A 17,339-nucleotide genomic window follows, 5' to 3' on the forward strand; every position below is an offset into this window, starting at 1 on the left:
CATTTTCCAACCATATAGTTTCTAGAAAAGTTAGTAATATGATTGTCGCAAACCATCCTAAAACGAGCCAAACTGTCCTCATACGCAGTTTGTGATAATTGGTTGTTCCGAGTTTTTCCAGTGTATCGTCCACAATAGTAAGTTTGTTCAGACAATTTTTAAATTTCTGATGTAAAAAGAAGCAATACGTAGTGAAAGAAAAAATAATTAAAGCTTATCCGAGAATTTTAATAAAGTATAAATATTATTCTCTTTTTTTAAATATGTTGAGAAAAGAAATTTTCCTAATAATTTATAACGTATTAATGTACAGCTTATTTTATACTCTTATGATAACTTTTTATACATGAGACGTATAATGTAAGAAATTATAAAAAATTTTTAAATCTTTAAAAAAGTGATTAAAAAATTATTTAAAAATTATTAAAAATATCATTAGTATTTTAAATGATTACTATTTTCGATTCTATGTATGTATAGTTTATTGCTGCCCCTTAGGGATTACAAGGCGCTTTTACAAGGAGCGTTCCCGAACCTTTAACAACTCCAAAAAGTATTTTCGATTCTATACTATTTTTAAATACAATCAAAATCACTAAGTGCTTGTATTATTGTAAGATTTTCTTACCTTATCGTGATATATCCCAAAAGCAATTGACACTAATATTATAAAAAAGTTCAGATAAAAGCAAATAGAATACATGATATCATAAATAATGTAAGATATCATGATATAATTGAAGAGAAGAAAGTAAACCGACCATAATAGCAGCATATACATGAAACTGAACCACGGTTTTGAATGATTTGTAGGAAACTCGATAATTCTTAAACATAAAACAGATTATTAAAAGCGGTGTTAATGCAATCCGAATGTTGTTGATCATTGTGCACACCGTTACGAACTGCATTTCCTTTGTCAACCAGATGTGTTTTTGTGCTAGTTGCATCGTACTGATGAGTAATGATAGTGGATTTCTGTAATTTCAATTGAGGTACTCGCAGATATTAAAATATCTACTATTATAATATACTGCTGTTATTAGTTTCTACCGTGACTTATCGAAATAGAAATGATGATAAATAAATATGTCACCTTTTTCTACATTTATGATACAAATATTAATGATGCTGATTATGTACTGACATTTCTCATTTTTATTTCTTAATACGAGAATTTGCATTATATATTATCATTACATATACTTAAAAATATTATTAAATAGCGACATAAGGATGATCTTAAATAATATTAATTGAAAAATTAATGATAGGATTAAAATATGAATATAGGAAATGTATATAAAATACTTTTTATCATAGTGTGAGAAAAGTTGTATCTCTTGATAAAATATATGAAAAAATTTTAAATTTTTTAAAAATAATTTTAAGAAAAGAATTAGAAAAAGATGTATATGTGTCTGCGTGCATATAGTATGTAAATATATATGTATATGTAATTTATCTTTTATCACATAATATCTTTTTGCAAAATTTTTTAAAAATATTTAGAAGAAATTATTTTATATATCACATTCCAAATACTATTTGTCAATGCTTCTTGAAGTCATTTATACAACATTGTATTATTACAATCTCTTAATCGTCATTTTTTTTTTAATGTTTGCTTACTTATGCATGCCTGTATTAATAACACTACAACGGTCGTAATCGATGAGGTAAACTGAAAAATATTATTATCTCTCTTTAAATAATTATTGTATATTTAATTATTTATGATAAATAATTGCATTCATAAATAACATTTTACAACGTACCCCATAAAGAAATTTGTAGCCATACTGAAAAAGTCCAATTCCATAAAATCTGACTGGCGCTTGAGTTATTTGCAATAGAAGCTGTGATATCTATATTGATATGAAAAACTTTTAATAAACTTTTAATGTATATATTTACAAATTTTTATTTTTCTTAAGTTTAAATCATGATTTATTTTAATATAATATTGAATAAATTAATATTAAAACTTACATTTTCCCGAATTTCAATATTAGAAGTAGAATAAGATATTGTGTTTATTAAATTTCCTGTTGCATTTGCCTGAAGTCAAAATATGTAAAATAAAATTTGAATGATTCTTTTAATTTAACAAAGTCATACTAGTAATATTTGATATTATTTAATAATTGTCGAAAAAAAATTTCAGACAAATACATTTTGAATGTAGAAGTAATACCTTAGTGCAGACTATTTCGCATACATAATTAATGAAGAACAGTTTCAAAATGTTTTGGCAAAGCCAGAATAGGATTAAAATAGTAAATAATATTTTGTTAGCTTTGATATAATTGTTGATGAGTATCACACTGAAAAGTTCACGTAAATCGAGCGCTAACCAAAAGAAATTACATCCTATTTTGAAAGTCATCTGTGCTCCAAATATCGAATCTACCTCCTGAGATATTTTACGTAATTCCGAATGAAGATGTCTACAGACAAACACAATATTAAATTTTCCTGCTCAAAATAATTATGATTGATAGAATTTACGTTAAGTTTCTTACATTACGATCCATATCAACCATTCGTTACTTAAAGTTTGTGGACATCTATGTTGGAGCATGGAATTTTTCCAAGCTCGCTTTATTTCATGGTTGTTATCTCTTGCTAAATTCAAAAGATGTTGGTTAACTTGATCAAATTTTAATCCTATATATCTAAAAATGTAAAAGAAAATTAATAGATGTAATGTAATAAATATATATAAAATTGTTGTGACAATTTAAATATTAATATATCGATATATTAAAGAATTTTAAAGAAAGCTTATATTTTTATGCATTACAATACTCTTTATGACTTTAAAAATGAATATATTAAAAGAATTTTCGTATAAAGATATATCAACGTGAAAAGATATACCAACCCAAAAATACTTGCAATCATCAAATCATTGATTACGTTAATGTAAGAGCAATAATTTCGCACAAAGAGAGCACACATAGATGTTAAAATACTATAGTTAAACTCATTTCTCATCCAATATGCCGATCCATAGCTCATTATTGTAATTATTAGGAGCCATCCCAGGATGAGACACATTGTTTTTTTGTACAGCTTGTGATAATCTGTCATTGTTCCGATGTTCAGCAATGTATTATCGACTATATCGATTTTCCTCAAACAATTTCTAAATTTCTGTCACAAAGAAGCAGTGCGATGGGCAAATAATTAATATTTACAATTAGTTGGACAATTTTATGTATGGCAGATCTTATATGTATATTTAATAATGTAGTTTAATGTAATTGAATCATCTAATGTAATAAATAGCTGTAAACTTTTTCAAAGAAGGATTAAAAGAGGTATTTATATTTGAATTTTATATATTTTCTTATGTACTTTACATGCAATAAATTTTCAAATTAATAAATTATTATTAAAATGTCGAGAAAAGAAATTTTTATCAATAATTTGTTATCATATATAGTGTAATACGTGAAATATTGCATCTTTTGACAATTTGTTTTGCTAAACGGATAAATATTAAATTTTAAATAGAATTAATATTTATATATATTATATTTTATAATATTAACATTTTTATAACTACTTTAGACATCACAAATATTCAAATACACATTCAAAATTATTAATATGCAAATAATTAACAATTTATCATACATACTTTATCATGATACACTCCGAACACAATTGAAAATAATGTTATTAAAATGTCTAGGCCAGTGCATATATGATATTCGGTATTAAAATATTTATTACTAAAGTAAGATATTATTGCAGACTTTAATAAGAAAAAATAAATTAACCAAAATAGCAGCATATACACAAAACTAAACCATACTCTTGGACAACCTACAGGAAATTCGATAATACTTAAACCGGACACATAACTGATTATCAAGAACGGTGTTAAAATTGTTCGAATGCTTTTAGTCATCATGTATACTGTTTCGATTTTGAACTGCATTTCATTTGCGGATTGGTTGTGCTAGCTTCATCATATGATTATGATCTTTATAATTTCAATTAGGACATTAAGTAATTGAAATATAATCGATCTGCTTATATGCGATATATTTCAACAATTCGGATAACGATGTGTCTTCTTTTTAGATAGTAGATAGTAGATAGTAGATAATTATATTCATTACATATGCATAACAGACATATGAATATTGTTCTTAATATACTTTTTCATTTCATCTCTTTATTTTTTCTCTCTTTGTAAAATACTATGATATATGTTGTAAAATGTTACCAAATAAAAAATGAGTAATTAATGTCTATTTCAATCAATAACTAATTTGTTTTTAACGTATAATAATGTTTTAGAAGCTATATATATATATATATATATATATATATATATATATATATATATATATTCCTCAAATATATATTTCCTCAAATATATATATATATACATTTATAAATAATCGTAAATCGGTGCTTTCCTTTATATTACGTGATTATTCTATCAAATATTCTATCATATTGACTTTATACATAAAATTAATTTTATGCAAAGAATAATTCTTATGACAACGAATAAGGTAAAGATATATCTGATATCTATATAAAGTAAAAAGTTGTGATTTTTATTTGCAATGTTTCTTAAAAAAATGACAAATATTTCAATTTAATAGAATATATAATGAATATCACCTATTTAAAAAAAATTTGTATTACATATTACTTATTTTAGGGGAGGGGGGGTCAATGTCCATTTAAGTTTTAACGTATTATATTATGGTAAATATTTCAATGAAGGGAGCCCGTCTCGATTACCATGATCTTGACATATGTTGTCAAGGTCACTGCCCTGAATAACATCCAAAAGGTTTTAGCCGTCGCTCGTTGTTTATTAAAAAGTTATTAACAAAAGAATTTCACAATTTTAATGCTTTTTATCTCCGAAAATATTGATTTGAGAAAAAAATTTTAAGCAAAAAGTAAAGCCGCTGAAAAACTCTACAAAAAAGGTTATATGCATTTTTTTCATAAACCTACTATTTTAGCTGTTATATGAAAAAATAATAATTTTAAATACATTTAATACAATTTAAATTTATATAGAATTTAATACAATTTAATTGGAATTGTGAATTGCAAAATACATATTTTTTCTTAAAAACAACTATGTTTTTTCTTTACACCAATTGATTCCTCTCATTATTTTGTACATAAAAGTAGGTAGGATAATCTTAAGGTAAGATAATCGATAATCTTAAGGTAAGATAATCGAAAAATGAATATTTTACTAGATATTTTATGGTTTATGTAAAATTAAGAAATTATTTCAAGCCTCATAACTCGAAAAGTACTTAATGAAAAAATGTTTAATTATAGTGTTTTGGAAAGCTCTCGAGGCAAGCTACAAGAATATGCAAAAGTATATAGGGTGTCCTGTTTAAAAAGTTGGAAGTGACTTTCATGTGACCTTCAAACGACTATCCAAGATGAAACCAATGACATCATCTTATGTCCTCCTTGAAACAACACAACTTTTGTCTGAAACATTTTTCTTTAAATTGCTTCGTTTCCGAGATATAAATTTGTAACACTTTACGTGGGCTACCCTGTATATCTTGTAATAATCTTATAAAGAGATAGCAAATATTTTAATTTAGAGAGAGTACAGTATATAATAAATGTAACGTATTTAAACGAATTTATATTACATATCAATTATTATAGGTCAATATGCATGATAATTTGTACTATATATTATTATTACATGTACTTAAAAATATTATTGAACAGTGACATAGCGTTGATTATAAATAATATTAATTATAAATTAAAAATATAATGATAGAATAACATGAATATAAAAAATATTTATAAAATACTTTTCATCACAATGTGACAAAAAATAATGTATCTTTTGATAAAATATATGGAATTTTGAGAATTTATAATATTATACATAAAAATAATTTTATTAAGAAAAAGCCAGAAAAAAGATATATATTTATATATGCGCGTACACGTGTGTGTGTGTGTGTGTGTGTGTGTGTGTGTGTGTGTGTGTGTGTGTGTGTGTGTGTGCGCGTAGTTCATCTTACCACACAGTATCTTTCTGCAAAATTATTAAAATACATTTTTAATTCCAGGATAAAAAGTTTTGTTTCAAATATTTAAAACAAATTATTTTATATATCACATTCCAAATATTATTTATCAATAATTCTTGAAGTTATTTATATAACATTATATCATTACAATGTATTAATCGTTATTTCTTTGAAGTGTTTGTTTATTTATGCATGCCTGTATTAATAAAACTACAATAGTCGTAATCGATGAGATTAACTGAAAAATATTAATTCCTCTTTTCAAATAAATATTGTACATTTAATTATTCATGATAAATAATTATGTTTATATTAAACATTTTACAACGTACCCCATAGAGAAATTTGTAACCATATTGGAAAAGGCCAATTCCATAGAATCTGATTGGCGCTTGAGTTATTTGCAATATAAGCTGTGATATCTATATTAATAAATAATAAAGTACTTTTGTAATGTATATTTACTATTATTGCTCAAATATAAAACTATATATAAAACCTTTATTATTTATTTTTCCATAAACTGTATATAAGTAAATCATGATTTATTTTAATAATCTTGTACATATTAGCACTTACATGTTCTCGAACATTAGTATCATAAGTAAAATATGACATTTTGTTTATTAAACTTCCTGTCGTATTCGCCTTAAGTCGGAATATGCAAAATAAAATTTGAACGATTCTTTAAATTCAGAAAAACAATATGTAAAATTTGATATTATTTAATAGTTAGATAATTGTCGAAAGAAAATTTCAAATAAATACGTTTTGAGCTTGAATGCAGCATACCTTGGTGTTAACTATTTCACATACATAATTAATAAAAAAAAGTTTCAAAATGTTATAACAAATCCAGAATAGTGATATAACAGTGAATAGTGTTTTATTAGATTTGATATAATTGTTGATGAGTATCACACTGAAAAATTCACGCAAATCGAGCGCTAACCAAAAAAAAATACATCCCATTTTGAAAGTCATTTGAACTCCAAATATCGAGTTTATCTCACGAGATATTTTACGTAATTCCGAATGAAGATGTCTACAGAGAAACACAATATTAAATTTTACTGCACAAAACTCTATAATTGATAGAATTTACTTTCTTACATTACAATCCATGTCAAACATTCGTTGTTTAAAGCTTGTGGAAATCTATGTTCGAATATGGAATTTTCCCAAGCTCGCTTTATTTTATGTTCGTTATCTTTTGTTAAATTCAAAAGATGTTGATTAACTTGATCAAATTTTAATCCTATGTATCTAGAAATATAAAAAAAAACTAATAATCAAAGGAACATATATATGCAAAATCATCGCATTTTTTTGAATATATGTATATATCGATATATTAAAAGATTCCAAAGAAAACTTATATTTTTATGCATTATAATATAGTTTTATAAATTTAGACAAATTAAGATTATGTCAGAATAATTTATATATATGTATATATGTATGTATATATTGTATATATAGATATACCAACCCAAAAATACTTATAATAATGAAGTCGTTGATTATGTTAATAAAAAAACAATAATTTTGCACAAAGAAGATATACATAGATGTTAAAATATCATAGTTAAATTCGTTTCTCATACAATATGCCGTTCCATAGGTCATTATTGTAATCATTAAGAGCCATCCTATGATGAGACACATTGTTTTTTTGTATAGCTTGTGATAATCTGTCGTTGTTCCGATATTCAGCAATGTATTATCGACAATATCGATTTTCCTCAAACAATTTCTAAATTTCTGTCATAAAGAAACAATGCGGTGGATCAAATAATTATTGTTAATAATTAGTTTCATAATTTTATGTATGGCGGATCTTATATAATTAATAATGTAGCTTATTTAATGTAGTTGAAATAACTGTAACTTTTTCGAAAAGAATTGAAAGATGTATATATTTATTTTATATATTTTCTTATATTTTATGCAATATTTCACACAATAAATTATTAAATTAATGAATTATTATTAAATATATCACATAAAGAAAAATTTTCATTAATAACTTGTATTGTGTAGGTATATTATGTGTGAATATTGCATGTCTCTTCATGACAATTTGTTTTGCTAAACTGATAAATACTTAAAACTTTTGTATATACTTTATATATCTACTTTAGATATATAAGATATCAAAAATAGTACACGTACAAAAATAGTCACGTATAAAACTTCAAAATTACTCATTATTAATATGCAATTAATTAACAATTCTTCAAACGTATACATACCTTATCATAATACATTCCGAACACTATTGACAATAATGTTAGTAAGATATCAAATCCAATGCTAATCCAATCCAATATATGATATATATGATAGTCAGCATTAAAATATTCATTATTAAAATAAGATATTGTTACAGACTTTAATAAGAAAAAATAAATTGACCAAAATAGCAGCATATATAAGAAACTAAACCATACTCTTGGACAACCGACAGGAAATTCGATAATATATAAACCAGATACGTAACTAATTATCAAGAGCGGTGTTAAAACTGTTCGAATGCTTTTAGTCATTATGTATACCGTTTCGATTTCGAACTGCGTTTTTTTGTAGACTGTTGGTTGCGCTAGCTTTATCATATGATTATGATCTTCATAATTTCAGTACAGGCACTTATAGTTATTGAACTCATCGACCTACTTATATATAATTATATTTAATTTGTTTATATGCGATATATAAATAAAACAGATAATGAATGATGTTTTCTTTTTAGATAGAATATGTTAAAACAAATTATATTCATTATAAATTTATAACAGAAATATGAATACTGTTATTAATGTTTTTATTTATTTTTTATCTCTTTATTAGTGCTATGATATACTTTTTTATCTCTTTATTAGTGCTATGATATACTGGGTGTTAAAAAAGTCTGGACACGGTCGAATATCTCGATAAGGAAGAGTTTTACTAGAAAGTGTTTCAGACAAAAGTTGTATGGTTTTGAGGGGGCTATAAGAGGGTACCATTGGTTTGACCTTGAAGAGTCATTTGAAGGTCACATAAAGGTCACCTTCAATTTCTTAAATGGAACACTATATTATTTATAGCATATTTTTGTAGCTTATTTCGAGGGCTTTCCAAAAAACTATAATTAAGTTAGTTTTCATTAAGTACTTTCCGAGTTATGAGGCTTGAAATCATTTCTTAATTTTGCATAAACCATAAAATATCTAGCAAGATATTCATTTTTCGATTATCTTACCTTAATACTTTTATGTACAAAATAATGAGAGGAATCGATTGGTGTAAAGAAAACACATAGTTGTTTTTGAGAAAAAATATGTAATTGTTAATTGCATATTCAACGGATTTGCATGAAACTTGATACACCCACATTTTTCAGGTCGCTGATGACAAATTTGGGATCGAAATTTTAAAATTCAAAATGGCGGATTTGGTATAGTGAATTAATTTTGTTATTCTATTATTATATTTGTTATTCCATTAGAGAAGATTCAAATTCGATATGTTCAAGTTTAAATGTCTTGAACTAATCCGTTATCTGCGACCAAAAAACGTACCGAGTGTGATTTCCATAATGGAATATCAAAGTTAATCACTAGAAACCGCCATATTGGATCTGCTAGTTTAAATTTTGCAATTTTGTCTATAGATTCATCATAAGAGACTCGAAAAACGCGAACATATCGAATTTGATCTTCTCCATAATGAAGTAAAATTAGTCCGCCATATTGGATTCGCTATTTTGAATTTTGAAATTTCGACCCTTGATTCGTCACCAGCGACGCAAAAAACCCCTTATAGATAAACTTTCATGTAAAATACGAATTTATTTGCTCTCACCAGTTTTAGCACAAAACGTTGATTTCGGGTGTACCAGTGAACTGGTTAAAGAAATGGCAAATATTTCAATTTAGTACAATATATAATAAATATTACCTATTTAAAAAAATTTGTATTACATATCAATTATTTTAGGTCAATGTCCATTTAGATTTTTATGTACTATATTATTTACATTTTATTTAACATATTTTTATCAATCTGTGTATTAATATAACTACGTCATGACAGTCATGACAGACGTGGTAAACTGTAAAGGTAAAAAACAGTATTTTTTTTTATATTTATGAATTTAACTATTTGTAATTATATATTACATAATAATATAATATTTATTAATAGTGTTGATTATTTATTGACATTTATTGAAATTTCTCATTTTTATTTCTTAATATACAAGAATTTGCATTAAATATTACTATTACATGTACTTAACAATATTATTAAATAGCGACATCTTAATAATATTAATAAATAATATTAATTGAAAAATTAATGATAGGACAATGAATATAGGAAATGTATATAAAATTTTTTATCATAGTATGAGAAAAGTTGTATCTCTTGATAAAATATTCGGAAAATTTTAAGATTTTTTATAAAAACAATTTTATGAAAAAACCAGAAAAAGATGTGTGTGAATGTGTGTGTATGGCGTGTATACATGCGTAATTTATCTTTTATCACACAATATCTTTTTGCAACATTAAAACAAATTTTTCCAGTTCCACATAATATTCAGATTTCTTAAAAATATTTAGAAGAAAATGTTTTATATATTATATTCTAAGTATTACTTGTGTCGACGCTTCTTCAATTTATATAATATTGTATTATTACAACCTATTAATCATCATTTTTTTTAAATGTTCGCATATTTATGCATGCCTGTATTAATAACACAACAACGGTCGCAATTGATGAGGTAAACTGAAAAATATTATTATCTCTCTTTAAATAATTATTGTATATTTAATTATTTATGATAAATAATTGCATTCATAAATAACATTTTACAACGTACCCCATAAAGAAATTTGTAGCCATACTGAAAAAGTCCAATTCCATAAAATCTGACTGGCGCTTGAGTTATTTGCAATAGAAGCTGTGATATCTATATTGATATGAAAAACTTTTAATAAACTTTTAATGTATATATTTACAAATTTTTATTTTTGCTTAAGTTTAAATCATGATTTATTTTAATAATATTGAATAAATTAATATTAATCGGGAAAACTTACATTTTCCCGAATTTCAATATTAGAAGTAGAATAAGATATTGTGTTTATTAAATTTCCTGTTGCATTTGCCTGAAGTCAAAATATGTAAAATAAAATTTGAATGATTCTTTTAATTTAACAAAGTCATACTAGTAATATTTGATATTATTTAATAATTGTCGAAAAAAAATTTCAGACAAATACATTTTGAATGCAGAATTAATACCTTAGTGCAGACTATTTCGCATAAATAATTAATGAAGATCATTTTTAAAATAGTATGACAAAGCCAGATTATTGCCATAACAATGAATAATATTTTATTAGCTTTGATGTAATTGTTGATGAGTATCACGCTGAAAAGTTCACGCAAATCGAACGCTAACCACAAGAAATTACATCCTATTTTGAAAGTTATCTGTGCTCCAAATATCGAATCTACCTCCTGAGATATTTTACGTAATTCCGAATGAAGATGTCTACAGACAAACACAATATTAAATTTTACGGCTCAAAACTCAATAATTACGATTAAATTTACATTAACTTTCTTACATTACGATCCATATCAACCATTCGTTGTTTAAAGTTTGTGGACATCTATGTTGGGGCATGGAATTTTCACAAGCTCGCGTTGTTTCACGTTTGTTATCTCTTGTTAAATCCAAAAGATGTTGGTTAACTTGGTCAAATTTTAATCCTATGTATCTAGAAATGTAAAAGAAAACTAATAATTAAAAGAACAAATACATGTAAATTTATTATTGCATTTTGAATGTTAATATATGTATATATTAAGATTTCAAAGAAAACTTATATTTTTATGCATTATAATATAGTTTTATAAATTTAGACAAATTAAGATTATGTCAGAATAATTTATATATATGTATATATGTATGTATATATTGTATATATAGATATACCAACCCAAAAATACTTATAATAATGAAGTCGTTGATTATGTTAATAAAAAAACAATAATTTTGCACAAAGAAGATATACATAGATGTTAAAATATCATGGTTAAATTCGTTTCCCATCCAATTTGCCATTAAATATGTCATTATTATAGTCAATAGAAACCATCCTATGATAAGATGTGTTGTTATTTTGTACAGCTTGTGATAATCTGTCGTTGTTCCCATATTCAGCAATGTATTATCGACAATATCGATTTTCCTCAAGCAATTTCTAAATTTCTGTTATAAAGAGACAATGCGGTGGACAAATAATTAATATTTACAATTAATTTGATAATTTTATGTGTGGCGGATTTTATATAATTAATAATGTAGCTCATCTAATGTAGTTAATAGTTATTTTTCGAAAAAGAATTGTAAAGGATGTCAATTTATATATCTTCTTATACTTTACTTATTCTGATGTAATAATTATTATATTAATAAATTATTATTAAATATATCGCAAAAGGAAATTTTTATTTATAATTTGTATTGAATTATTATAATACATGAAATAATTTGGTATTAGGCTCAAATAATTAAAAATTAAATCGAGATTGGCACAGAGAAGAGCTACAGCGCGGTAGTTGGAGCACAGGGAAGAAACAATACTTCCTTCTTTTTTATTGTTGGTTTATTTTAAGATCAAAATTACATTAATAAAAAGCGAAATTATTATTGCTTTTTATTATAAATAAACCAACAATAAAAAAGAAGGGAGTGTTGTTTCTTTCCTGCGCTTCAACTATATCGCGCTGTGGCTCTTATGTGCCAATCTCGATTTAATTTTTAATACATGAAATATTACATTTATAATAATTTGTTTCGCTAAACTGATAAATATTACTTAAAACTTTTGTAGCTACGTTAGATATCAAAAATAATCACGTATATAATCAAAATTACTCATTATATGCAATTAATTAACAATGCCTTATCATACGTACCTTATCATGATACACTCCGAATACAATTGACAATAATGTCATTAAAATATCTAGACCAGTGCCTATTTGGTAGATGATAGTATAGTGTTCATTATTAAAGTATAATACTGTAGAATTAAATAAGAAGAAATAAATTGACCAAAACAGCAGCATATACACAAAACTAAACCATACTCTTCGACAACCGACAGGAAATTCGATAATAATTAAACCAGATACGTAATTAATTATCAGGAGCGGTGTTAAAACTGTTCGAATACTTTTAAACATTGTGTATACTGTTTCGATTTCGAACTGCATTTCATTTGTAGACTGTTGGTTGCGCTAGCTTCACCAAATGATTATGATCTTCGTAATTTCAATTAAGGCACTTATAGTTATTAAACTCTCATCGATCTGTTTCTATATAATTTATATTTTCTATATAATCTGTTTATATGCGACATATACAAACCAAAAGGATAATGAATGATGTTTTTTTTTAGATAGATTTTAGAATATGTTAAAACAAATTATATATTCATTATGTATTCATAACAAAAGTATGAAAGTACCATTCTTAATCTTTTTCTTTATTTTATATCTCTTTATATAGTGATATAATATATATTGAAAAATGTTCCCAAATATAATAATAAAAAAGTGTCCATTTTAATCAATATCTGTTTTCAATTATAATAATGTTTCAAATGTATAATATTTTAAAAACAGTACATGTATATGTATGTATGTATGTATATATATATATATATATATATATATATATATATATATATATATATAAGAAATGATCGTAAAGTGTTTTTCATTTAAAGAATGCTGGTTAGTAAGTTGTTTATTATTGTCGTGTTCATTGTTCCATTAAATACTGATTTTATATAAAAATTGATTTTATGGAAAGAATGATGTTTATCATTCTTAATAAGATAAGTAATAGGTTTTTATGAAATAACAAATAAAGCATAAAAATATATATAAAAATGAAGTAAAAAGTTTTAGTTTATTTTTATATATCTTGCAATAATCTCTATAAAGAGATAGCAAACATTTCAACTTAGTACAGTATATGGTAAATATTACATACTTAAATGAATTTATATTACATATCAATTATTATATGTCCATGAGAATTTGTATTAGATATTACTATTATTACATATGTACTTAAAAATATTATTAAACAACGACATAGCGTCCATTATTAATAACATTAATTAAAAACATAATAATAAAATAACATGAATATATAAGAAATATTTATAAAATACTTTTCATCACAATGTGACAAAAAATATTGTATCTCTTGGTAAAGTATATGGAATTTTGAGATTTTATATAAAAATAATTTTTTCTTATTAAGGAGAAATTAGAAAAAGATCTGTATTTATATACGTGCGCCTGCATATGTGTGTGAGTGTATGTGTATATATGCAGGAGTTTAGTTTTTAATATAAACATCTTTTTGCAACATTATTAAAATACATTTTTAGCTCCAGAATATAGACTTTTATTTAAAGTGTTTAAAACAAATTTTTTTTGTGTATGTATTATATATATTACATTCTAAGTATTACTTGCCAACGCTTCTTGAAGTTAATCACATAACATTGCATTATTGCAATGTTAATCGTCATTTCTTTTTAATGTTTGCTTATTTATGCACGCCTGTGTTAATAAAACTACAATGGTCGTAATCGACGAGATGAACTGAAAGATATTCCATTTTTCAAATAATTATTGTATATTTAGTTGTTTGTGATAAATAATTACGCTCGTAATAAACATTTTACAAACTCTATGAACAACATACCCCATAAAGAAATTTGTAGCCATACTGGAAAAGTCCAATTCCATAGAATCTGACTGGCGCTTGAGTTATTTGCAACAAAAGCTGTGATATCTATATTAATATATTAAATTACTTTTAATGTATATATTTACTATCTTTCATTTTTGCGCAAACTTTATATAAAATATTTATTATTTTATATTATGGGATAAACTATATATTTAAGTAAATCATAATTTATGTTAATAATCTTGTATATATTAAAACTTACAATTTCTCGAACATCAATATCATACGTAGAATACGGTATTTTGTTTATTAAATTTCCTGTCGCATTCGCCTTAAATCGGAATATGCAAAATAAAATTTGAATAATTCTTTAAATTCAGGAAAAACCTATGTAAAATTTCATATTATCTAATAATTAGATAATTGTTGAAAAAAAATTAAACGTTTGAGTCTGAATGCAAAATACCTTGGTATTAACCATTTCGCATACATAATTAATGAAGTAGAGTTTCAAAATGTTATGACAAAGCAAAAATAATGCTACAACAGTGTATAGTGTTTTATTAGATTTGATATAATTGTCAATGAGTATTGCATTAAAAGACGCAAATCAAGCGCTAGCCAAAAAAAATTACATCCCATTTTGAAAGTCATCTGTGCTCCAAATATCGAATCTACTTCTCGAGATATTTTACGTAATTCCGAATGAAGATGTCTACAGAGAAACACAATATTAAATTTTACTGCACAAAACTCTATAATTGATAGAATTTACTTTCTTACATTACAATCCATGTCAAACATTCGTTGTTTAAAGCTTGTGGAAATCTATGTTCGAATATGGAATTTTCCCAAGCTCGCTTTATTTTATGTTCGTTATCTTTTGCTAAATTCAAAAGATGTTGATTAACTTGATCAAATTTTAATCCTATGTATCTAGAAATATAAAAAAAAACTAATAATCAAAGGAACATATATATGCAAAATCATCGCATTTTTTTGAATATATGTATATATCGATATATTAAAAGATTCCAAAGAAAACTTATATTTTTATGCATTATAATATAGATTTATAAATTTAGACAAATTAAGATTATGTCAGAATAATTAATATATATGGATATATGTATGTATATATTGTATATATAGATATACCAACCCAAAAATACTTATAATAATGAAGTCGTTGATTATGTTAATAAAAAAACAATAATTTTGCACAAAGAAGATATACATAGATGTTAAAATATCATAGTTAAATTCGTTTCTCATACAATATGCCGTTCCATAGGTCATTATTGTAATCATTAAGAGCCATCCTATGATGAGACACATTGTTTTTTTGTATAGCTTGTGATAATCTGTCGTTGTTCCGATATTCAGCAATGTATTATCGACAATATCGATTTTCCTCAAACAATTTCTAAATTTCTGTCATAAAGAAACAATGCGGTGGATCAAATAATTATTGTTAATAATTAGTTTCATAATTTTATGTATGGCGGATCTTATATAATTAATAATGTAGCTTATTTAATGTAGTTGAAATAACTGTAACTTTTTCGAAAAGAATTGAAAGATGTATATATTTATTTTATATATTTTCTTATATTTTATGCAATATTTCACACAATAAATTATTAAATTAATGAATTATTATTAAATATATCACATAAAGAAAAATTTTCATTAATAACTTGTATTGTGTAGGTATATTATGTGTGAATATTGCATGTCTCTTCATGACAATTTGTTTTGCTAAACTGATAAATACTTAAAACTTTTGTATATACTTTATATATCTACTTTAGATATATAAGATATCAAAAATAGTACACGTACAAAAATAGTCACGTATAAAACTTCAAAATTACTCATTATTAATATGCAATTAATTAACAATTCTTCAAACGTATACATACCTTATCATAATACATTCCGAACACTATTGACAATAATGTTAGTAAGATATCAAATCCAATGCTAATCCAATCCAATATATGATATATATGATAGTCAGCATTAAAATATTCATTATTAAAATAAGATATTGTTACAGACTTTAATAAGAAAAAATAAATTGACCAAAATAGCAGCATATATAAGAAACTAAACCATACTCTTGGACAACCGACAGGAAATTCGATAATATATAAACCAGATACGTAACTAATTATCAAGAGCGGTGTTAAAACTGTTCGAATGCTTTTAGTCATTATGTATACCGTTTCGATTTCGAACTGCGTTTTTTTGTAGACTGTTGGTTGCGCTAGCTTTATCATATGATTATGATCTTCATAATTTCAGTACAGGCACTTATAGTTATTGAACTCATCGACCTACTTATATATAATTATATTTAATTTGTTTATATGCGATATATAATATGCGATATATAAATAAAACAGATAATGAATGATCTTTTCTTTTTAGATAGAATATGTTAAAACAAATTATATTCATTATAAATTTATAACAGAAATATGAATACTGTT

The 17,339-nt window shown here is 24.5% G+C and overlaps 1 protein-coding gene across 1 annotated transcript; it reads right to left on the reverse strand.

Moving 5' to 3' along the window:
* Positions 1-1,597: 1,597 nt before the first annotated feature.
* Positions 1,598-16,162, reverse strand: LOC145962468 (uncharacterized). The gene is made up of 8 exons (XM_083083524.1): positions 16,119-16,162; positions 15,625-15,777; positions 11,687-11,839; positions 2,526-2,678; positions 2,198-2,450; positions 1,993-2,061; positions 1,779-1,868; positions 1,598-1,684 (listed from the first exon to the last, which is right to left on the reverse strand). Exons 1-8 carry the CDS (start codon positions 16,160-16,162, stop codon positions 1,607-1,609), a joined length of 993 nt encoding a protein of 330 aa, XP_082939650.1. The 3' UTR covers positions 1,598-1,606.
* Between the last annotated feature and the right edge of the window lie 1,177 nt (positions 16,163-17,339).

Source organism: Camponotus vicinus, unplaced genomic scaffold, assembly GCF_025532165.1.
Source record: "Camponotus vicinus isolate PSW18456_S1 unplaced genomic scaffold, iyCamVici1.0 SCAF_12, whole genome shotgun sequence".
Classification (NCBI taxonomy): domain Eukaryota; kingdom Metazoa; phylum Arthropoda; class Insecta; order Hymenoptera; family Formicidae; genus Camponotus; species Camponotus vicinus.

Excerpts from the sequence above, each read along its gene's own strand:
- LOC145962468 (XM_083083524.1), bottom strand. The coding sequence starts at position 16,162 with ATGGCTCTTAATGATTACAATAATGACCTATGGAACGGCATATT. Across the intron at positions 2,451-2,525 it reads TGGTTGATATGGATCGTAAT|ACATCTTCATTCGGAATTAC; the intron begins GTAAGAAACTTA and ends GTTTGTCTGTAG. Across the intron at positions 1,685-1,778 it reads GCTACAAATTTCTTTATGGG|TTTACCTCATCGATTACGAC; the intron begins GTACGTTGTAAA and ends AATATTTTTCAG.